The 19,100-nt window shown below is 36.8% G+C and overlaps 1 protein-coding gene across 6 annotated transcripts in view; it reads left to right on the top strand.

The window, feature by feature from the left end:
- The window catches only part of MYBPC1 (myosin binding protein C1), a 94,968-nt gene that overhangs the window by 26,004 nt on the left and 49,864 nt on the right, over positions 1-19,100 (top strand). For 4 of the 6 annotated variants that reach the window (XM_041738357.1, XM_041738354.1, XM_041738359.1 and 1 more), the window contains exons 4-11: positions 743-781; positions 1,304-1,339; positions 3,153-3,263; positions 4,774-4,922; positions 5,249-5,366; positions 6,840-6,891; positions 10,676-10,732; positions 16,655-16,821. In XM_041738357.1, the coding sequence (XP_041594291.1) occupies positions 743-781; positions 1,304-1,339; positions 3,153-3,263; positions 4,774-4,922; positions 5,249-5,366; positions 6,840-6,891; positions 10,676-10,732; positions 16,655-16,821 (729 nt within the window). The remainder of the gene's footprint in view (positions 1-742; positions 782-1,303; positions 1,340-3,152; positions 3,264-4,773; positions 4,923-5,248; positions 5,367-6,839; positions 6,892-10,675; positions 10,733-16,654; positions 16,822-19,100) is intronic. The other 2 variants (XM_041738358.1, XM_041738360.1) reach the window with 1 other exon arrangement.

The following is a 19,100-nucleotide window of genomic DNA, read 5'->3' as shown; positions in this document are numbered from 1 at the left end:
CTAAAGACGCTTTAAAACTCAGACATTTTAGAAAAGAAGAATATGCAGTGCGTCTGCACATAAATTCTATAAGGCATATTTTGAATTTTGCAAATATGCGTTCATAAAGATTAAAAAAGTATACAGCATTGACCAACACCAATATAATCATGGGAAAATGCTTTAAAAGTTCCAAAGTAAATATTAGTAAATTTAGCAAGTATGAAAAATTTATCTTATCTTAGACAAGGTAATGTTGGTAATGCTTCCCTTTGTCTCCTAAATATGAAAGGGGAATTAATCACAAGGTTTTCAGGAGCAGGAGAGAATGAGTTCTCATTCATTTATGCTTTTCCACGTCTGCATTCAAATGACTGTGGTATATGAATTATGCCTGACATTGATTTTAGTTATAAAGTAAGAACTTGAAAACATCTCTACTGTTGACTTTGTCAAGGCTTGATTTTTAACATAGATTTTCTTCTAACGTACAATCACATGAAAAGTTTGCGCAGAGTTCCATTTCTCCATCTACACTTTCACTGGGTTTCTCTATTCCCTCAACTCATTTATTTATTTATTTATTTCTCTCTTTGGTCTGAAATATTGAATTTAACCTTTCAGGTACTGAGTCTTCTAAGGCTGACTCCTCAGTTCAAAGTATTTTGTGTTTCTTCTCTTCTTTTCCAGCTTTCTTTTTTCACAGGATACTCAGGACAAAGTCCTTTCCTTCTTGACTTTTTACTCCCATTTCTTGTTTCAGATGAAGAGGAAGCCTCCCCACCTAGCGCCGTGCCTCCAGGTTAGGACCATTCCAACCCCTTACCCTACATGGTAACTTATTGTTAATTGACAGTAAAGAAAAAGAAAAGGTAGAGAACCTTGATAAGACAATGTTTTGCCCTTGCCAACACCAGGAGGGAAAAACTTGACTTTAATGATGATTTTTTTTTTTTTTTAACAAAACGAGAAATTTATTTATTTATTTATTTATTTATTTATTTCTGAAGTAAATAAGATTAGTCGATCTTCGATATAAATTTTAGGGACAAAAATGTTTGTCTTCCATTTCCAGCTATATGCCCTTATTCCCTGTTCTTTAGATATTTGAATTCTTTTATTTTATTATTGTTTCTTAAGTAAGACACATACGTTTTATAGATGCTTTCATAGTTGAAGTTCTACTGATTTTTCCATCCAAGCTGACATCTAGCTCTTTCTATCATGGGGAAAGATGGGGTTTGGGGGAATCCAAGAAGGTTGAAGTCAGCTCTCCATTTTCACTCCTTGCCCATGTATCATCCAAATCACGCTTTCCTTTCAGGTGTGGGTAGTCGGGCCCTGGAAAGAAAAGATTCAGGTGAGCACTCGCCTGGAGCAAGGCATCCTGACCCCATCCTAATCTAGTCACTAATGACCTCATTTCTTGAAGCTGTTTTGATTCTAATCTTTGTTTTATTCCGTTTGTAGCCTTTTTAGCGATCTTTCATTATGTATCCTCTTACAAGAAAACTAATGTATTGAGAAATAATTAATTTTGCATGACACACACACACAAATACAGGAATTTAACCACATATACCACAGATTTATGGTGATTAGAGCTATCAATTTTAGCAGTTAGCAAATACACAGGGATTAAGAAACTAAAAACCTCCATTTTGGGTATGTGCTAAAGTTGGAGAATAATTCACATTTCCATAGACCTTTATTATATTTCAGAAAAACCTTGAAATGCATCTTGTCAGCCAGCAATCACTACAATTTTGTGAGGTCATTCATTCATTCAGCAAATTTGTGTTGAGGACCTACTACAATCCTTATGGGCCAGGCACTTTTTAAAAAATATTTTATTTATTTATTCATGAGAGACAGAGAGAAAGAGAGGCAGAGACAAAGGTAGAGGGAGAAGCAGGCTCCCTGCAGGGAGCCCGATATGGGACTCAATTCCAGGACCCCGGGATCATGCCCTGAGTGGAAGGCAGGCACTCAACCACTGAGTCACCCAAGCATCCCAGGGGCCAGGCACTTTTGCAGGTACTTGTAGGTATAAAAAGGATGCAAACAATACAAGTTCCTTCCCTGGGTTACAAATATGAGTGCCCACATTCATCATTACTGTGAGTGTCACAGACATACACACACACACACACCACCCTTCCCCACACACACCAACACATATGTAACTATGTGTCTACGTTGTATGACTTCATTGTGAAAATGATGATCTCCATGGATAGCATGATTGATACATGAAAACTAAAATAACTAAATGTACATTTCCCTCTTTTCAAGAAACATTAACAGAGGGTTGGCACCCATGCATTTTTTTTCCAGTTACTAAGTGGCTGAAACTGAATGTCTCTCTATTTAGCTCTTGGAGACAGAGGGGATGTCTACTGTTCTCTCTCCTGCCGTCCTCACTGGAGTTGACTACTGATTAATACCAGCTAAGCTCCTGGAGTGCATCCTAGAAAATGAAAATAAGCTTCATTTTCAGCTTCTCTCTTTTCACGGGAAAGCCTCAGAGAGTTGATGTTTCTTTTTTCCGTTCCTCCCCTCTTGCAGGATGCATTTAGTGTTTTTGAACTTTGTGCCTGCAGGTCATGATCCGTTCCTTAACTGTTGAACTATGGCCTCATTTAAGCAGCCCTCATGGAATTATCTGATCACATAATGGCAAGGAATCTAGAAATACCCAGGCCAGCTTTGGGTGTCTGACTTTTCCCAGTTGACCAGCAAAGTGACTCATCCCTTTTGTCTTTTCCAGTTGTGTTGTATCCATGCGACACGTTACAGACATACCCCTGACATGACATGGTACTGCCTTAATGTACCTGCCACCATCATGTGGCAGGACACAGGCAGGATGGGGAAACAAAGCAACCATGGCTGCCAACACACACAGAGTAACAACTTACCTGAAAAGTTTCATGATTTCTAGGAGTAGAAAATGGTCTTTATCCATCATGAAAGAGGCAACCCTGTAAGAACGGACTCTGTCACTATACTGATGGCTGCAGGGGCGATGGATGGAAAGAATGAGGTTATATTTACCCAGGTTTATTAGACAAAGAAAAGCTTCACTGTTGATGAGGACAGCACCCCAGGTAAGTTTGCCTAGGAGGAATGTGTCCCCGAAATGATCTTTTTTCCTCCTTTCTGCTCCTTAGAGTGGTCTCTTGGCGAATCACCTGCTGGAGAGGAACAAGACAAGCAGAATGCCAATTCCCAGCTGTCCACCCTGTTTGTGGAAAAGCCTCAAACGGGATCGGTGAAAGTTGGTGAGTGCCAAGCATTAAATCCTGCTTTTCTTTTTAGATGGAAGTGAAATTCACGTCACATAAAATTTACCATTTTAAAGTCAATAACCAGCAGCTCTCAGTGTTGCACAACCAGCATCTCGATCTAGTCCCCAAATATTTTCATCACCCCAAAGAGCAACCATGTACCCCACTATCCCATTACTCCCCACCCCCCGCCCCCAGCCCCTGGCAACCACTGATTTCTTTGTCTCTGTGGATTTCCCTATTCTGTATATTTGGTCTAAATAGGATCATACAGTACACGACCTTTTGTGTCTGGCTCCTCTCCCTTACCATAGAGTTTTTGAGGCCCCTCCAAGCTGTAGCATGAATCAGTACTTCATTCGTTTTCATGGCGGGATACTATTCTGTTGTAGTCATATACTAAATCTTGCTTTTTATAACCAGAAAAGGAGAGTGACAGCTAGCATCTCAGTGACTTTTAGCACATAGTAGCTGAGTGCCTGGACCCTGGAGCCAGGTTGGGTTCACATCAGTTTCCTCATCTGTAAAATGGGGACAGTCCCTATGAAGTACTTTGAATAGCACCTGGTGTATCTCAGAGCTGTGAGCCAGAGTTTGCTGTCATCATGACATGTTCATCCCATAAGATGGTTACAAATCTGTGCACGTGCTATATGATGATGGGTAGTATCTCAGAGGAAACAAGTGGGACAGAGGGCTCAACTTTGGAGATACTCATTCAAAAAACAGTGCTTGCGCACCTCCTGCTTTAGGTGCTGTGCTGAACACTGAGTATAACATGTGCACCTTCAGAACATACAGTCTTAATGGGAAGAACACACAACAGGAAATCAAACAAACAGATAATCACAAAAGCCAAGTGCCATGAAGGAAATAAACAGGGTGGTAAGTTAGAGAGGACTTAGGGGTCTGGGAATTTTGATGAAATAAATTTTTATGAGGAATATGTTGTGAGGAGAACAAGTAAGCACATAGCTGACTGATCATATCCTAAATTACTTCTTTCAGCTCTAGAATATAGGAGCACACCACATGTAGATGGAAATATTTGCTCCCTGGTGTTTCTGGAAGACATCAAAGTGCTGGGCTAGAGTTTTAATGTCCTTGGGACCCAATCAATCAATACAAATTGATAGGTTTATTTCTAAAAGGTTAGCTTCATTTAGTCATATTTAGTCATGTAAGTCCAGATTTCCCATCATCTTATCTAATAAAAAGGATGGAAGAAATCCATACATTCGTGAAGCTTTCCATTTTTATTTCATGTATACATGATAAAGCCAAACAGCAACTAGCTCCACTGGTTGACCTGTTTCTCCTTTTCTGCCTCAAAAACCTCAAAAGCAGAACAAGTTGGAGTATCCAAAGAACTCCTAGGGCATGCATTAAAAAAAATCAGGGCACAATGTCATACCATAGTCTGTACTGTGCAATCCTCTGTAACTCCTTCCCAAACAAATGGCAATTTTGAAGCCACAGTCTGAATCATTTGTGCTTTCTCTAGGTGAAAATATCACCTTTATAGCCAAAGTCAAGGCTGAAGATCTTCTTAGAAAACCCACCATCAAATGGTTCAAAGGGAAATGGATGGACCTGGCCAGCAAAGCTGGGAAGCACCTCCAACTGAAGGAAACCTTTGAAAGGCAAACTCGGGTATGACCCTTAACTCCTGGGGCATGGCTGGGTCATTCCTTCTGTACGGAGTAAAGGTCACTGTCAGGGTCAGCTTTGAGAGATTTCAGTCCCAGAAACTTCTCTAGAGTTACCATCCCTAGTGTCGACATTCAGGCAAGTGTCCCTGCCGTGCCAGGAGCTAGGGAACACATTGGCCCCTCCTATGTTGAGAACGCTGGGCTGGAATGCCCGGATATAGACAGAACTCTAAGCTAATACTGAGGAATTTGAAAACCATCCAAACATGGTAGGTTCTTTCTGTCGGCAAGGTGGGGTTAAAATATGCCGGATGCATTTCATTGCAGATGTATACATTCGAGATGCAGATCATCAAGGCCAAAGAGAACTATGCGGGAAACTACAGGTGCGAGGTCACCTACAAGGATAAGTTTGACAGCTGCACATTCGATCTTGAAGTACACGGTAAGAGAGTCTTCTTGCTTGGATAGATGTGGGTTTTTTTCATGGCATGTGAGGGGATAGAGGAGGAGAAGTTCACTTGACACTACGAGATTTTGAAAATAAAGTTTTCTTTCAAACTATGTGTTTCTGATTGTGGTAGTATCATCAAGCCCACTGAGTTACATCGCTATGAAGCAATTTTAAAATGGAATTTCAGGGATTTTATTGCTAAGTATCTCTTCTCCATGCTATCTATATTTCCTCAACCTCCCAGATGAGGGCTGATGCCATTTATTTTTCTTCTACTGAACATAACTGTTTCCTTGGGTCCACTTATTCCCACCTGAGTTTGGGGATAAGTTCATACAATACAAGGATGTCCAGGATTCCCAGATGGCCAAAGAGTAGTGTAGAAGAGAAGTATTTCTCTTATAAGGACCAATGTCAGATGGGGAAGTTCTTCATCCATAGGTTCTGTGTAGTGCTCCGAGTGAATTTAATAGGAATAAATGTAAAGATGTACATGTAGATTGGGGTCGGGGGGAGCACTTCTATAAGAACACAAAGAGAAAGTTGACTTGACAGCAAAGATAAATTTAAGGTGAGTCCAAAGTATGGTAAAGCTACAAGAAACAGAGTTGGTGTAATTTAATGCTGAACCATTACAAGGTTTAGGAAATAACACTACTCTCTGCAACCTGGTACTCGTTCCACATGTGGAGTGATGTCTGTGGCCATGGGCACCGTACATCAATCTGGATCTCCTTTGGAGTGGTACCCGGTAGGATGAAGAAGGCAGAAACCACACCCCAGGCAGCTGAATGTGGTGTGAAAGAGGCCAGGCATGCACAATTTATAAACAGGGGAAGTGCTGTCACACAAGAGTATTTCAGACAAATTAGTCTAAAGGTAGGAATTAGGAGGAGGTGAATTTTTTGTCTTAATTTTAGCATGAGCTCTTTCATTAAAGTTCTGTAAACAGCCTGGGAAAAATGAGATCCCCCCATTTCAAGAGACATCAAATGAAGGCTGGGTGATCCTGGAGGTGCTGTGGAGATTTCTGTGTTGAGTGGGAATCTGGTGCCTAGATGTGCCTCTTCAGCCTGGCCAGGCATCTCTGAGAATCACCTGAAGGGCTGTTGAAAGAGTATTGATTTCTTGGTGCCTGTCCCTGATCTCGTGAATCCAAATCTCCAACAAGGAGACCAAGAAGCTGTTTTTTTTTTTTTTTTAAGTTCTTCAGGTGATTCTAGTGGGAATGACAACTGGATATAGTAGCCAGTAGCTCCTGCAGCCCCACATTGATTCTGTGTGAGGGAGGATGAAGAATGATGATACCTCAGTGGCTCAGCCACCTGGAGCAGAGCCATCCCCCAGCCCTTCTTCACCTGGCATTCCTTACATCTGAAGAATCCTCCACAGCCTGCAAAGGAACTGAGCACAAAATTGCCTATGTAATGGGTATTTATTTTATTGTTTTCTTTCCTTTCTTAGAATCTACCGGGACTACTCCAAACATTGACATCAGATCTGCTTTCAAGAGAAGGTAACTTTGAAAGGGGAATGTAGGTAGCTTTTATATAACGTGCAAGTGGAGGGTTTTTCAAACCACATATTCCCTTCCTCTACACTCTGTATTCCAAAGCAAGCACCTCTTCACTGTAGCCAAACATGCTGTGTGCCCAAAGGTTAGCGGTCTAGAAAAGCCATAGGTTTAACATCAAATCAAGCATATACTGATCATGTTTTAGAATATTCTTGTCAGAGTGAGGCTCCTATTTTTTCAGGTTTTACAGTTGCCTCATAAAAACATACTCTTAATGTCTTCACGTGCGGCTCTTTCTTAATTGCATTATTTTCCACTAGATGATCAAGGAAGTTATATAATAATATAGCATCAGTTAAGTCATGTCGAAAACTTTTATCCTAAGTGCTTTTTCATTTAGAAATGACATGGAGCTACTGAACCATGTATCCAGAAAATCACAATTAAGTAGCTACTCATCGAAGTTAGCACTATTTAAATATGGGATTGTTAGATGAAAGACCACTAGGTCTGCTAGAATAACAAACACTGCAGAAAGACGAAATATAGATACCTATTTGATTTGTTTTGCAATTGCCAAGGCTGAAAAATGGGGGGCAAAGGGACAAAGAAGAAAAATGAAAAAAAAATCGAGTATGACACATGTAACTAGCCCCTTCCTGAATTATTTTACTCTCTGCACTTAATTTTTCCTAATGTAAGTTCATTTGTGACAGCAAATGTTTTGCTCTTCTTAAGACTGAATCCACTTAGTTTTGTTGAATAAGGAAAGTCATTCCAAACTATCATAGAGCAATGATTTAATCCATTAATAAAAGGTATATTTCTCTCCTAAATTATGAATAAATGAAAATTTTAATGGCTATATATATATATATATATATATATATATATATATATATATATATATATATATATATATATATATATATATATATATATATATATATATATATATATATATATATATATATATATATATATATATATATATATATATATATATATATATATATATATATATATATATATATATATATATATATATATATATATATATATATATATATATATATATATATATATATATATATATATATATATATATATATATATATATATATATATATATATATATATATATATATATATATATATATATATATATATATATATATATATATATATATATATATATATATATATATATATATATATATATATATATATATATATATATATATATATATATATATATATATATATATATATATATATATATATATATATATATATATATATATATATATATATATATATATATATATATATATATATATATATATATATATATATATATATATATATATATATATATATATATATATATATATATATATATATATATATATATATATATATATATATATATATATATATATATATATATATATATATATATATATATATATATATATATATATATATATATATATATATATATATATATATATATATATATATATATATATATATATATATATATATATATATATATATATATATATATATATATATATATATATATATATATATATATATATATATATATATATATATATATATATATATATATATATATATATATATATATATATATATATATATATATATATATATATATATATATATATATATATATATATATATATATATATATATATATATATATATATATATATATATATATATATATATATATATATATATATATATATATATATATATATATATATATATATATATATATATATATATATATATATATATATATATATATATATATATATATATATATATATATAAGGTTAGCGGTCTAGAAAAGCCATAGGTTTAACATCAAATCAAGCATATACTGATCATGTTTTGATAGAATATTCTTGTCAGAGTGAGGCTCCTATTTTTTCAGGTTTTACAGTTGCCTCATAAAAACATACTCTTAATGTCTTCACGTGCGGCTCTTTCTTAATTGCATTATTTTCCACTAGATGATCAAGGAAGTTATATAATAATATAGCATCAGTTAAGTCATGTCGAAAACTTTTATCCTAAGTGCTTTTTCATTTAGAAATGACATGGAGCTACTGAACCATGTATCCAGAAAATCACAATTAAGTAGCTACTCATCGAAGTTAGCACTATTTAAATATGGGATTGTTAGATGAAAGACCACTAGGTCTGCTAGAATAACAAACACTGCAGAAAGACGAAATATAGATACCTATTTGATTTGTTTTGCAATTGCCAAGGCTGAAAAATGGGGGGCAAAGGGACAAAGAAGAAAAATGAAAAAAAAATCGAGTATGACACATGTAACTAGCCCCTTCCTGAATTATTTTACTCTCTGCACTTAATTTTTCCTAATGTAAGTTCATTTGTGACAGCAAATGTTTTGCTCTTCTTAAGACTGAATCCACTTAGTTTTGTTGAATAAGGAAAGTCATTCCAAACTATCATAGAGCAATGATTTAATCCATTAATAAAAGGTATATTTCTCTCCTAAATTATGAATAAATGAAAATTTTAATGGCTTAAAAATGTATGTAGCATTACCTGATCAATCAATTGGTATTTTTTAAAGTCATAACCTTAATCCCTCTTACTTTCCTTCCACCTTCTCTTCATGTCATGTTCAGCAAATATGTATGATCCAATAATATACTCATCCAATGTACAAGCGTATTCTAACACAGGGAGATGTAATCTACTAAATTTTTTTTATTTCAAAGAATGCAAATGGGTTTACTTCAAAAGTCTTCTCTACCTGTTATTAAAGAAATTTTGAAATCACATTATTTGAGTTTACTTCTTACAAACTTATGTGATACACACGCTGTTTTTTAAACCTGCAGACTCTTTCCTTAGAAACCATAACTAACATTTGTAAAGAGCAGGAAATAAAATCTTCATTAAAAAATTAAACATGTAAGTATGTAGTGCCATTTAAATGTCAGCTCCATAGCTTCTATTTTCTATGAAATTATGAAGGTGGTTGCATGCCTAATGTAAGATGCATTTCTCAGTAGGAAAGCACTCCTAGTATAGAGCTCGTCAATAATTCAAAGACGAATTTTTGAAAAATGCATTTTAAAGGGCATAAATGTTAACAAGAAAACAAAAGGTTTAGAATGATATCCCTTTAAAACGGAAAGGAATGCATCTTTTTAAAAAAGTTCTGCACTAGCTTCATTTGTACTTTATGTTGGTACTGCATTATCTGACTGAACTACCAATGGACACAAAGAAGTTACCTTTGAATATAAGCTTCGCACTTATATATTTGACACTGGTATACTTCGTTCTCCAAGCCAATCTCTGACATGAATAACAGAGATCAGCAAAAGTCCTTTGCTTTTTATGCAGGTATGTTTCTAGCACCCCCAACTTGGAAAAACAAAGTACTTTGTGTTGCTTGGCTCAAGCGCATTTGTGTTACTCTGTTTTAACACAAATCCAAGCAGTTTCATATATGCAATCTACAAAAATGTGTCTCCTGAAATTGCAGAGTAACACAAGCTCCTCACGTTTACTTTTCCACAAGTACATGCTCCAGAAGTTAAAATGTCACTTGTGTGAAAAGAGATAGTTTGTGTGGATTTAGTCTGATGACTTGTGTGCCAGTACGAAATTGCATATACGTTATACGTAGTGTTTGGGGGAAACTGATATGTATGTATATGTCTCAGCATTAAACCCAGATTTGCTTTTCTTTTGTTAATGACAGTGGAGAAGGTCAAGACGATGCAGGGGAACTTGACTTTAGTGGTCTCCTGAAACGTAGGTGAGAACCGAGCGATGGAGTGAGGCGCTGTGGCCTGGAAATCTTTTAGACACCCACTCAGAGAACTCAAGTTTAAAGTGGATGTTTTTCGGAGAATTTCTCATTCCTTAAAATGTGTTTGCTTATAGAACATATAACACAGAGTTGACTAAGAAAGAGACAGAGAAACTACCGCCTACTAATCTGCTAAGTATTTTAGCTGATGCTTTTTACCCTTCTTTTCAAATCTTTCATGAGTCTTCACATACTTTCTCAGTTGGGGATGAGAAGATCTGAAAACTGAAGCAGACAACCCTAATACCTAGAAGCCTCTGATTTCTCTGATGATTTCTATCATTTCAATCATGATTCCTTGGCATGATCAAATAAATAAAGACTTTATTCTCCTGCCTTTGATATTTTACCAAAAAACCAGTTTCACAAATTTGGTAAAAGTCTCTGTAGGTATATATGTGTGTGTGTACATACACACACACACACACACACACATATATACATATATAGTACTTTCTATGTATATGTACTTTATATGTACTATATATATATGTATATATATATATATATATATATATAGTAAAGGCAGATCAACTTTAAAATAGTATTTATGTTTACCATACTTCACCAAATCTAAGACATTTTAATATATACCTGTATTTCATAAAAGCACTAAGCTATGAAAAATTGCTCCAGAGAGTTTATTATGACACACTATTTATTATAAGATACATGCCTATTTAAGATGTTTAAAATGTCAAAAATATGCATTTTAGAAGAAATAAAATATAGTTATAAAATGGCAATATTTAGCACTCTCATTCACACTCCCTTAACACTGTTCTCTTACAATAAAACTTGTAGATTTCATTAGGAATATTCAGTACATAACCATTTTATAGGATTTCTGACCATATATGCAAGCATATGTAATCATATATCTGTTATATATAAAGCTATGCATATATTTACTATAGTGCAACAAAAAGAACTTGATTTTTGCAGGGATTTTATTTAAGTACCAAATTTGTGAATAAATAATAAAACTATGATTCTAAATTAATAATATATAATATTGATATCAGTTTTCATTTAGCTTTTCAGGTTTGCTTTTTATTACTTTTAGTGCCTTCTACGGTTATAAGGAAACATATAAATATATTTCACGACAGATTACAAGTAGTAATAAACTGGACTTGTGCTCATTCTCAGTTTAGTTGAATGGCTTTATCCAGGTCCCTATGAATGAAAAATTCCTCCAGCTCTAAACATGTAGATTGAGAACAGAAATATTAACCAGTGCAGTTTATTAATTACCAATGACTATCAGCCGATCAAGAGACCTTGGCAGTACCAAATACCTCTTTTTCTCTTTGGATACTTCAAATAAGCATTAGTCTCAATAATATTTATTAATTACCCAAATTTATTTAAAGCAATAGTACCTGAAGTGACACTCAGTGACACTCAGTGAACCTTCCTCATTCTACAGGTGAGAAACCAAAGACCAGAGATGTCAGGTGACTTACCCTGAGTCACACAGTGAATGAAAGACAGAGCAGGAACCTAAACCCAAGTTTCCCTCTGAGTCAGCCCATAAGAAATACCACCTAAGAAATACTACTCTAAATCTGTTATGGAAGTTGGTGCTTCAGTTCATAACACAATCGACACTTTGGGAAGAGAAGAGAATATGTCTTTCTTTTCCCTCTCTCTCCTGCAGTCATTTACTCAACCAGGAAAACACTAAATGCTTTCTTCACAGTGACTTCCAGTGCCTAGCACACAGAAAGGACAATGTAGTAGTGAAAACATGGATGTGGGTCTCAATTCTCCCAGTTGTCAACTGCATGACTTCAGTCCAATTACATGTCCTCTCTGAGATTTGTTTTCCACACTCGTAAACATAGAGAACAAAAACTAGTTAAATCGGTTATGTAAGAGGCTGGCTCATGGCAAGTGTCAAGTACTCACTCCCACCAAAAATGTGACATTTTCCCTCGAAGAGCCTATATTCATAAAAAAGACATAATATACAGGCACGCATACACATATATGAATCAATCACAATGTGATACAACAGATTATTAAAGTCCATGCTCTGATCAAGAAGGAAAAAGAACAGACTACCAGTAGTTTGTAGAGTAAAAGAAATCTAATGAATGATTGAAATGAACAAAGAAAAAAATTATTAGGAAAAAATGGGCAAAAAACTGGGCAGTCAACATGTCTCCAGTTCTCATTTTCTTTACATCCCCTAATTATGATGTTGACTCATAATTAAATTGTTGTTAGCATAAGAATATATTCATTTAATATACTCTACTAATATACCAGTGTAACTTTAGAAATCACTGTGTTTCCCTACTAATTTGTGAATTGCATGTGTTTTCATTGTGATAACGACACCGTTTCTACTCTTCCAAGAGTGTGTGGCAAAATCCCCATCAGCATAAAAGTCTTTACAACCAACATCTTTCTACAACAAAAGATCTCCCTGCCCTGAACAAAGCCAGAGTATTTCAAACAGACATTAGCTAAATCAGATTAAATCTAGTAGGTAGTCTCTTGTTATGGGATTTGACCTATATATATATGTATGTGTATATGTATATATATACTTGAAAGTTTTATTCTATATAAAATTTCTATAATTGCTCTGTTCTTTACTAGGACCATCAAGTTATAGAAATTTTGATGTAGATGAAAGTACTGTGAATCTGATATAGGTCTATCCCAATGCTTGAAAAAGAATCAGTGATGCCTATAGAATTTGAATTTTTCTCCCTGCTGAAATTTAACATAACCATGCAGATAGGGTCATGTGCAGCCCTCATGGTAAGTAAAGATATGTGCTGGATGAGTTTAGATAATGCTACAGGTGGGAGCCCTGACCTCACATTGTAGTAAAAAATAATGAATACTTCCTGCAACTTGGAATTGAATTAAGTAATGGAGAGAAAAAGAAGGAGTAGGTAAGAGGTCCCTGGTGTGTATATAGTTTGATAAGTTTGATAAGATTAAGAACATGGTAGAGTGAGGTGTATTTTGGTTTTATAATGAAAAAAAAAATGGTGAGGATGATCAGTTTGATGAATCTGCCAACAAAACTGACATGAAATCACACTGAAAATGATATTTATATTGGCATCCCTTATATAAATATTCACCTCGTGGATCTAGATATGCCTTAGTGTTTGACTTATGCTTCCTGCTATCTATTTTAATCTAGTGTGGTATCTTGGAATCCTTTTACCAGGGTCAGGAGGATGGTGGAAATGTGTATGTAATTCTTCTTGGTTGAAGTATGAATTTAACACAATGTAATTTGGTATATTTTTATAGTTTGGGGACTATGTTTAGGCTGGAATATGACAAATATAGCCTTAATAAAGCGGTTGAAGAAACGTCAAAGAGACTTTATATAGACACATACAGACACATTTTAATTGCAATTCTCCAAGACTGCCTACAAAATATTTAAAGAATGTATCTGAAATTTAGACTGCTTTCAGGTGGTAGACCTACTAGGCGTTGCAAATTATTACCAATATTCCAACTTCAGGACAATTTTCTTAAGCTTTCAATTTGCCTGTATTAATAGAGGCTGTAGTTATTATTTCAGTGATATGAATATACTTGTTTCTCAAGTTTTAAAATTTTAATTAATTAATTTTAAGGAGGCACCACACCCAACGTGGGGCTTAAATTCATGACCTTGCGATTAAAAGTCCCATGCTCTACTGACTGAGCCACCCAGGTGCCCTATGTCTTGAGTTAAGAGTTACATTTTCCTCATGGTGTTCCCTAGTCCTTCCCATAAAGGTCACTGATGGACCCATGACCTCTCACTTCCTTTCATTTTTCCAGATTTGCCTCAGCATCCTCCTTCACTGGGTGCACAGACTTACATGACAATGTAAATTAGATATTGAGAAGTCATCCTTGCCTAACGCCACCCTAAATTCTATGTTAATATTTATATTCTCCTCCCCTTCACTAGGATTACAATCTGCTATTTCCATTTAAAAAATGCGGAAACAGGTGTAATTAATGTGACAATGCAAACATATGTAACCATCATTTGATAGCATGATAGCATGAATCTGTTTTCACACTGATGTTGACCAGTTTTCCTGGAAAATCATATCACATTATTCACCGGAAGTAGTCACTAAAACATTTCCAAATTAACCTGATGAAAATAGTCAATTATATCTTTTTTAAAAAAGATTTTATTTATTTATTCATGAAAGACAGAGAGAGAGACAGAGACATAGGCAGAGGGAGAAGCAGGTTCCCTGCGGGGAGCCCCATGTGGGACTCGATCCCAGGACCTTGGGGTCATGCCCTGAGCCAGAGGCAGATGCTCAACCGCTGAGTCCCCCAGGTGTTGTCCCCAGTCACCTATATAAAAAAAAAAAAAAAAATCAGAGCTATTTAGCCAGCAAAGGAAATTTTTTTGTTCAATTTAAATTACATTTTGCATTAACCCTAGGCTCTTTCCCTAAAGAGTGTATATTCTTGAGTTTTTCTTTCATTTATTGGTTTTAAAATAAGAACAGACAGGTGTACTTTAAATTTTATATTTTTCTAGCCATATATATTCTTTATATTTTCTGTATGTTCTTTAGTCAGTGATCAAAATTTAGGGTCATAATTTTGATAATTACACTAAGAAGTTACTCCCCCCTTGTTCATTGGAACTTAGCCATTTGCTTTAGAGTTTAACATTAATATTTTCATAATTCATATACAACCTGCCTTAAAAAAATTCAAGACAGTGCTTTAAGACGAAATATGAGAGGATTTTTTGCTTCAAACTTCTCCTGCCAACTTAGAAAAAACTGTCTTTTAAAAAGTGAATGTATCCACAAAAATCGTATTTCAAAAAAAAAAAAAAACCTGGCAGTTTCAATTTCTTGGTAGAAAAAAAAAGCAGCAAAAAATCATTAGTGTACACATTTACTAATACAGTAGGGAAAATCCTAAGGTGTTCCCTAGTCCTAAGGTTTGTGAAATCCTAAGGTTTAAAAGACCTATTTGTACTGTCTTCCTATATAGCTAGGATGTGTACATTAACGAAGGTAGAAAGAGACCATTTTCCTTTCATAGATCAGTATTTAAATCTTCTCATTCTCAACCCACTTTTCAAAATGATTTCCGTACCCATGTCCTGGATAACAAGGGATTTAAGTTCCTCACAAATTCACCTTCTCTTTAAACTTCCAAGTGAAAAGAAGTAAAGACATAACCAGAATGTCTTCTGCTATCTTCCTAAAATTCTGTTTTTAACTAAAAGCGACAATGCTAATGTAGGCGCGTACCCCTGATCCCTGGCGGCCTGGCAGGCGCGTACCCCTGATCTCTAAGGGCCCGGCAGGCGCGTACCCCTGATCTCTAAGGGCCTGGCAGGCGCGTACCCCTGATCTCTAAGGGCCTGGCAGGCGCGTACCCCTGATCTCTAAGGGCCTGGCAGGCGCGTACCCCTGTTCTCTAAGGGCCCGGCAGGCGCGTACCCCTGATCTCTAAGGGCCCGGCAGGCGCGTACCCCTGATCTCTAAGGGCCTGGCAGGCGCGTACCCCTGATCTCTAAGGGCCCGGCAGGCGCGTACCCCTGATCTCTAAGGGCCTGGCAGGCGCGTACCCCTGATCTCTAAGGGCCTGGCAGGCGCGTACCCCTGTTCTCTAAGGGCCTGGCAGGCGCGTACCCCTGATCTCTAAGGGCCCGGCAGGCGCGTACCCCTGATCTCTAGGGGCCCGGCAGGCGCGTACCCCTGATCTCTAGGGGCCCGGCCGTGTCCCGGGCTGCGGGCATCCCCCAGCCAGGCTTCACGCGCAGCGCTTCCACCGCTGAGCCAGGAAGTGGGTCCCGCTGGCGGCCCGCGAGGCCGGGGCAGCTCCTGACTCGGGCCCGTCCCCGGGTAGGGAGGTGAAGCAGCAGGAGGAGGAGCCCGAGGTGGACGTGTGGGAGCTGCTGAAGAACGCGAACCCCAACGAGTACGAGAAGATCGCCTTCCAGTATGGCATCACCGACCTGCGCGGCATGCTCAAGCGGCTCAAGCGCATGCGCAGGGTGGAGAAGAAGAGTGCAGGTGAGCGCCCCCGGGCGGGGCTGCGGGGCAGCGTCCTCCCAGCTGGCGGGGACGCGGGGACGGGGCGGCGGGGCGGCGGGGCGGCGGGGCGGGGGGGAGGGTGCGGTACAGGCGTTCCCCTTCCTTTCGTGCTCCCGGGCCTCAGGCGACGCGGGTCACGGCTCCGGGCATCTGGGCATCTGTAGCCGTGAGGGTAGACGGGAGCCGGCGAACGGTCAAACCGCACGGGTACCGCGTAGAACGTACTGGAACATCCGTATCTTCGCTGCCCCTGGGAGTTTCACGGGGCCCCTTTCTCCAGCCTCCACATCGCCCTCCCTCTCAAATTCTTGATTCTTACCTGCGCAGAGTAGATGTTCCTTGGTTTGACCCTCATAGTCTTGAACCAATTTCATGGGAGGCGGGGAATCCACCTCTCACCCTGATGAGGATACCAGAAGGTTCTGGAAAATAGCTGTGCTGCTCTCTAGGGATCTGAAGTGACTGCATTTTGTTGTGGTTTTAAATATCTTTAAAAAAAATACTTTGAGATGTTGCAATTTAAATTAAAATTTAATTAAAAAAATGTTTTTAAAAAATACGTTTTAAATTGATTACGTGCCTCTTCCAAATTTCCTGTACCTGGTTGGGTCAGTTACCCGTTTTGTGATGCATGAAGGGAATATCAATCCTATTATTGTTCATTATTTCTTAACGTCCCAATAGAATTTATGTTTTCACTTAGTTGGGTACCCAACCCGGGTGCCCAAATAGAATTTAAAGTCTCTCACCACCTTTTATTTTTTTTTTTAAATCTACCCATTATTTCTCAACCCCCTGTAAACTGGTGGAGCAATTAGGCCCAGAGAAATATAGAAGTGTCTTGTTTTTGGTTTGTTTACAGAACTCAGCCATTCCCACTATTTTGAAACTTCAAAACTTTTAGAAGTGTTGTCCTTGAGAGTCACAAACATGTGAATGCCAAGCTGACATCTCTTTTCTCCACACTGGCTGATCTAATTCTTACCACTTAGCTCTGAATTGAGGTCTTGAGGTATAGGATAAATAACTTTCTTTAAAGCTAGTGTTTACTGTGTTAAAATACAAGGAAGTGAGCTTATTTAAGCAATAGTATAACAAAGTTGGGATGATGGAAATGCAAGCATAAAAACTCCATGAGGCATTTCACACTTGTATTTTCCAAACTCTCTAAATGAGTATTATCATTAAAATCAAGGAAAAATAATTAAATTAAGAAAAGAAGTTAACATCTGCTTAGGACCTTTCAAAGATAATATATTTTTTAACTACTGTGTCCTCTGTTATTTAAAATGTTTTGAAATCCTGAGTTATAGTTAGGAAACTATTTAGGTAAGGAGTGTTTTATTTATCTTTATTTTTTTTAAAGATTGTATTATTTGAGAGAGAAAGTGAGAAAACGAGTGGGGGGGGAAGGGCAGGGGGAGAAGGAGAGGGAGAAACAGACTGCCCACTGAATAAAGAGACTGATACAGGGCTCTATCCCAGGACCTTGGGATCATGACCTGAGCCAAAGGCAGACACTTAACCAACTGAGCCACCCAGGTGCCCCTGTAGGAGTGTTTTAAATGTGTCATTATTTGGGCAAGTTTCCACAATACAAAAATTTTGATAAGCCTACTATTTCAATTAGTCAAAGGCATTCTATTTAATTTGATGAGTCATTGAATTTATCTCATAAACTCTGTGATTAAAAAAAAAAACTTCCTGTGACATACATAAGTACAAAGATAGTGCCCTTGATTCTGATAGTAGTCATGCCAGGAGAATAGGCATGTTCTTCAAGTTCAGTTTCATTTAGGTGCTTTATAATTTCCTGAAGAATTAGGACAATCATTTTTAAAGTCTCGTCAATAATTCTTTTTTTCCAATTTTTATTTTTTCCTTTTCCCCCCATTTTTAAAAATTTAAATTCAATGAACCAACATATAGTAAGTGTACCATTAGTTCCAGAGGTAGAGTTCAGTGATTCGTCAGTTGCATAGAACACCCAGTGCTCATCCCATCACGTGCCCTCCTTTATGCCCATCACCCACTTACCCCATCCTCCCACCTACCTCCCTCTAGCAACCCTCAGTTTCTTTGCTCTTCAATAATTCTTATGTTTCTTTCAAAAACATGTGGATTCTCTTCAATTTTTTAAACCATCTTATCATATATAAATCAACACTGAATTCTAAAACATAGAGGATACTTTGGAAGATTCCTAATTTTTTTCTACTTCGAGTCTCGAATTTTCATTTAGTTTTAGGTTCTTATAC

The sequence above is a fragment of the Vulpes lagopus genome, chromosome 23 (assembly GCF_018345385.1).
Source record: "Vulpes lagopus strain Blue_001 chromosome 23, ASM1834538v1, whole genome shotgun sequence".
Classification (NCBI taxonomy): Eukaryota; Metazoa; Chordata; class Mammalia; order Carnivora; family Canidae; genus Vulpes; species Vulpes lagopus.
The sequence above is the reverse complement of the archived record's forward strand: the minus strand, read 5'-3'. Positions and strand labels throughout refer to the sequence as shown.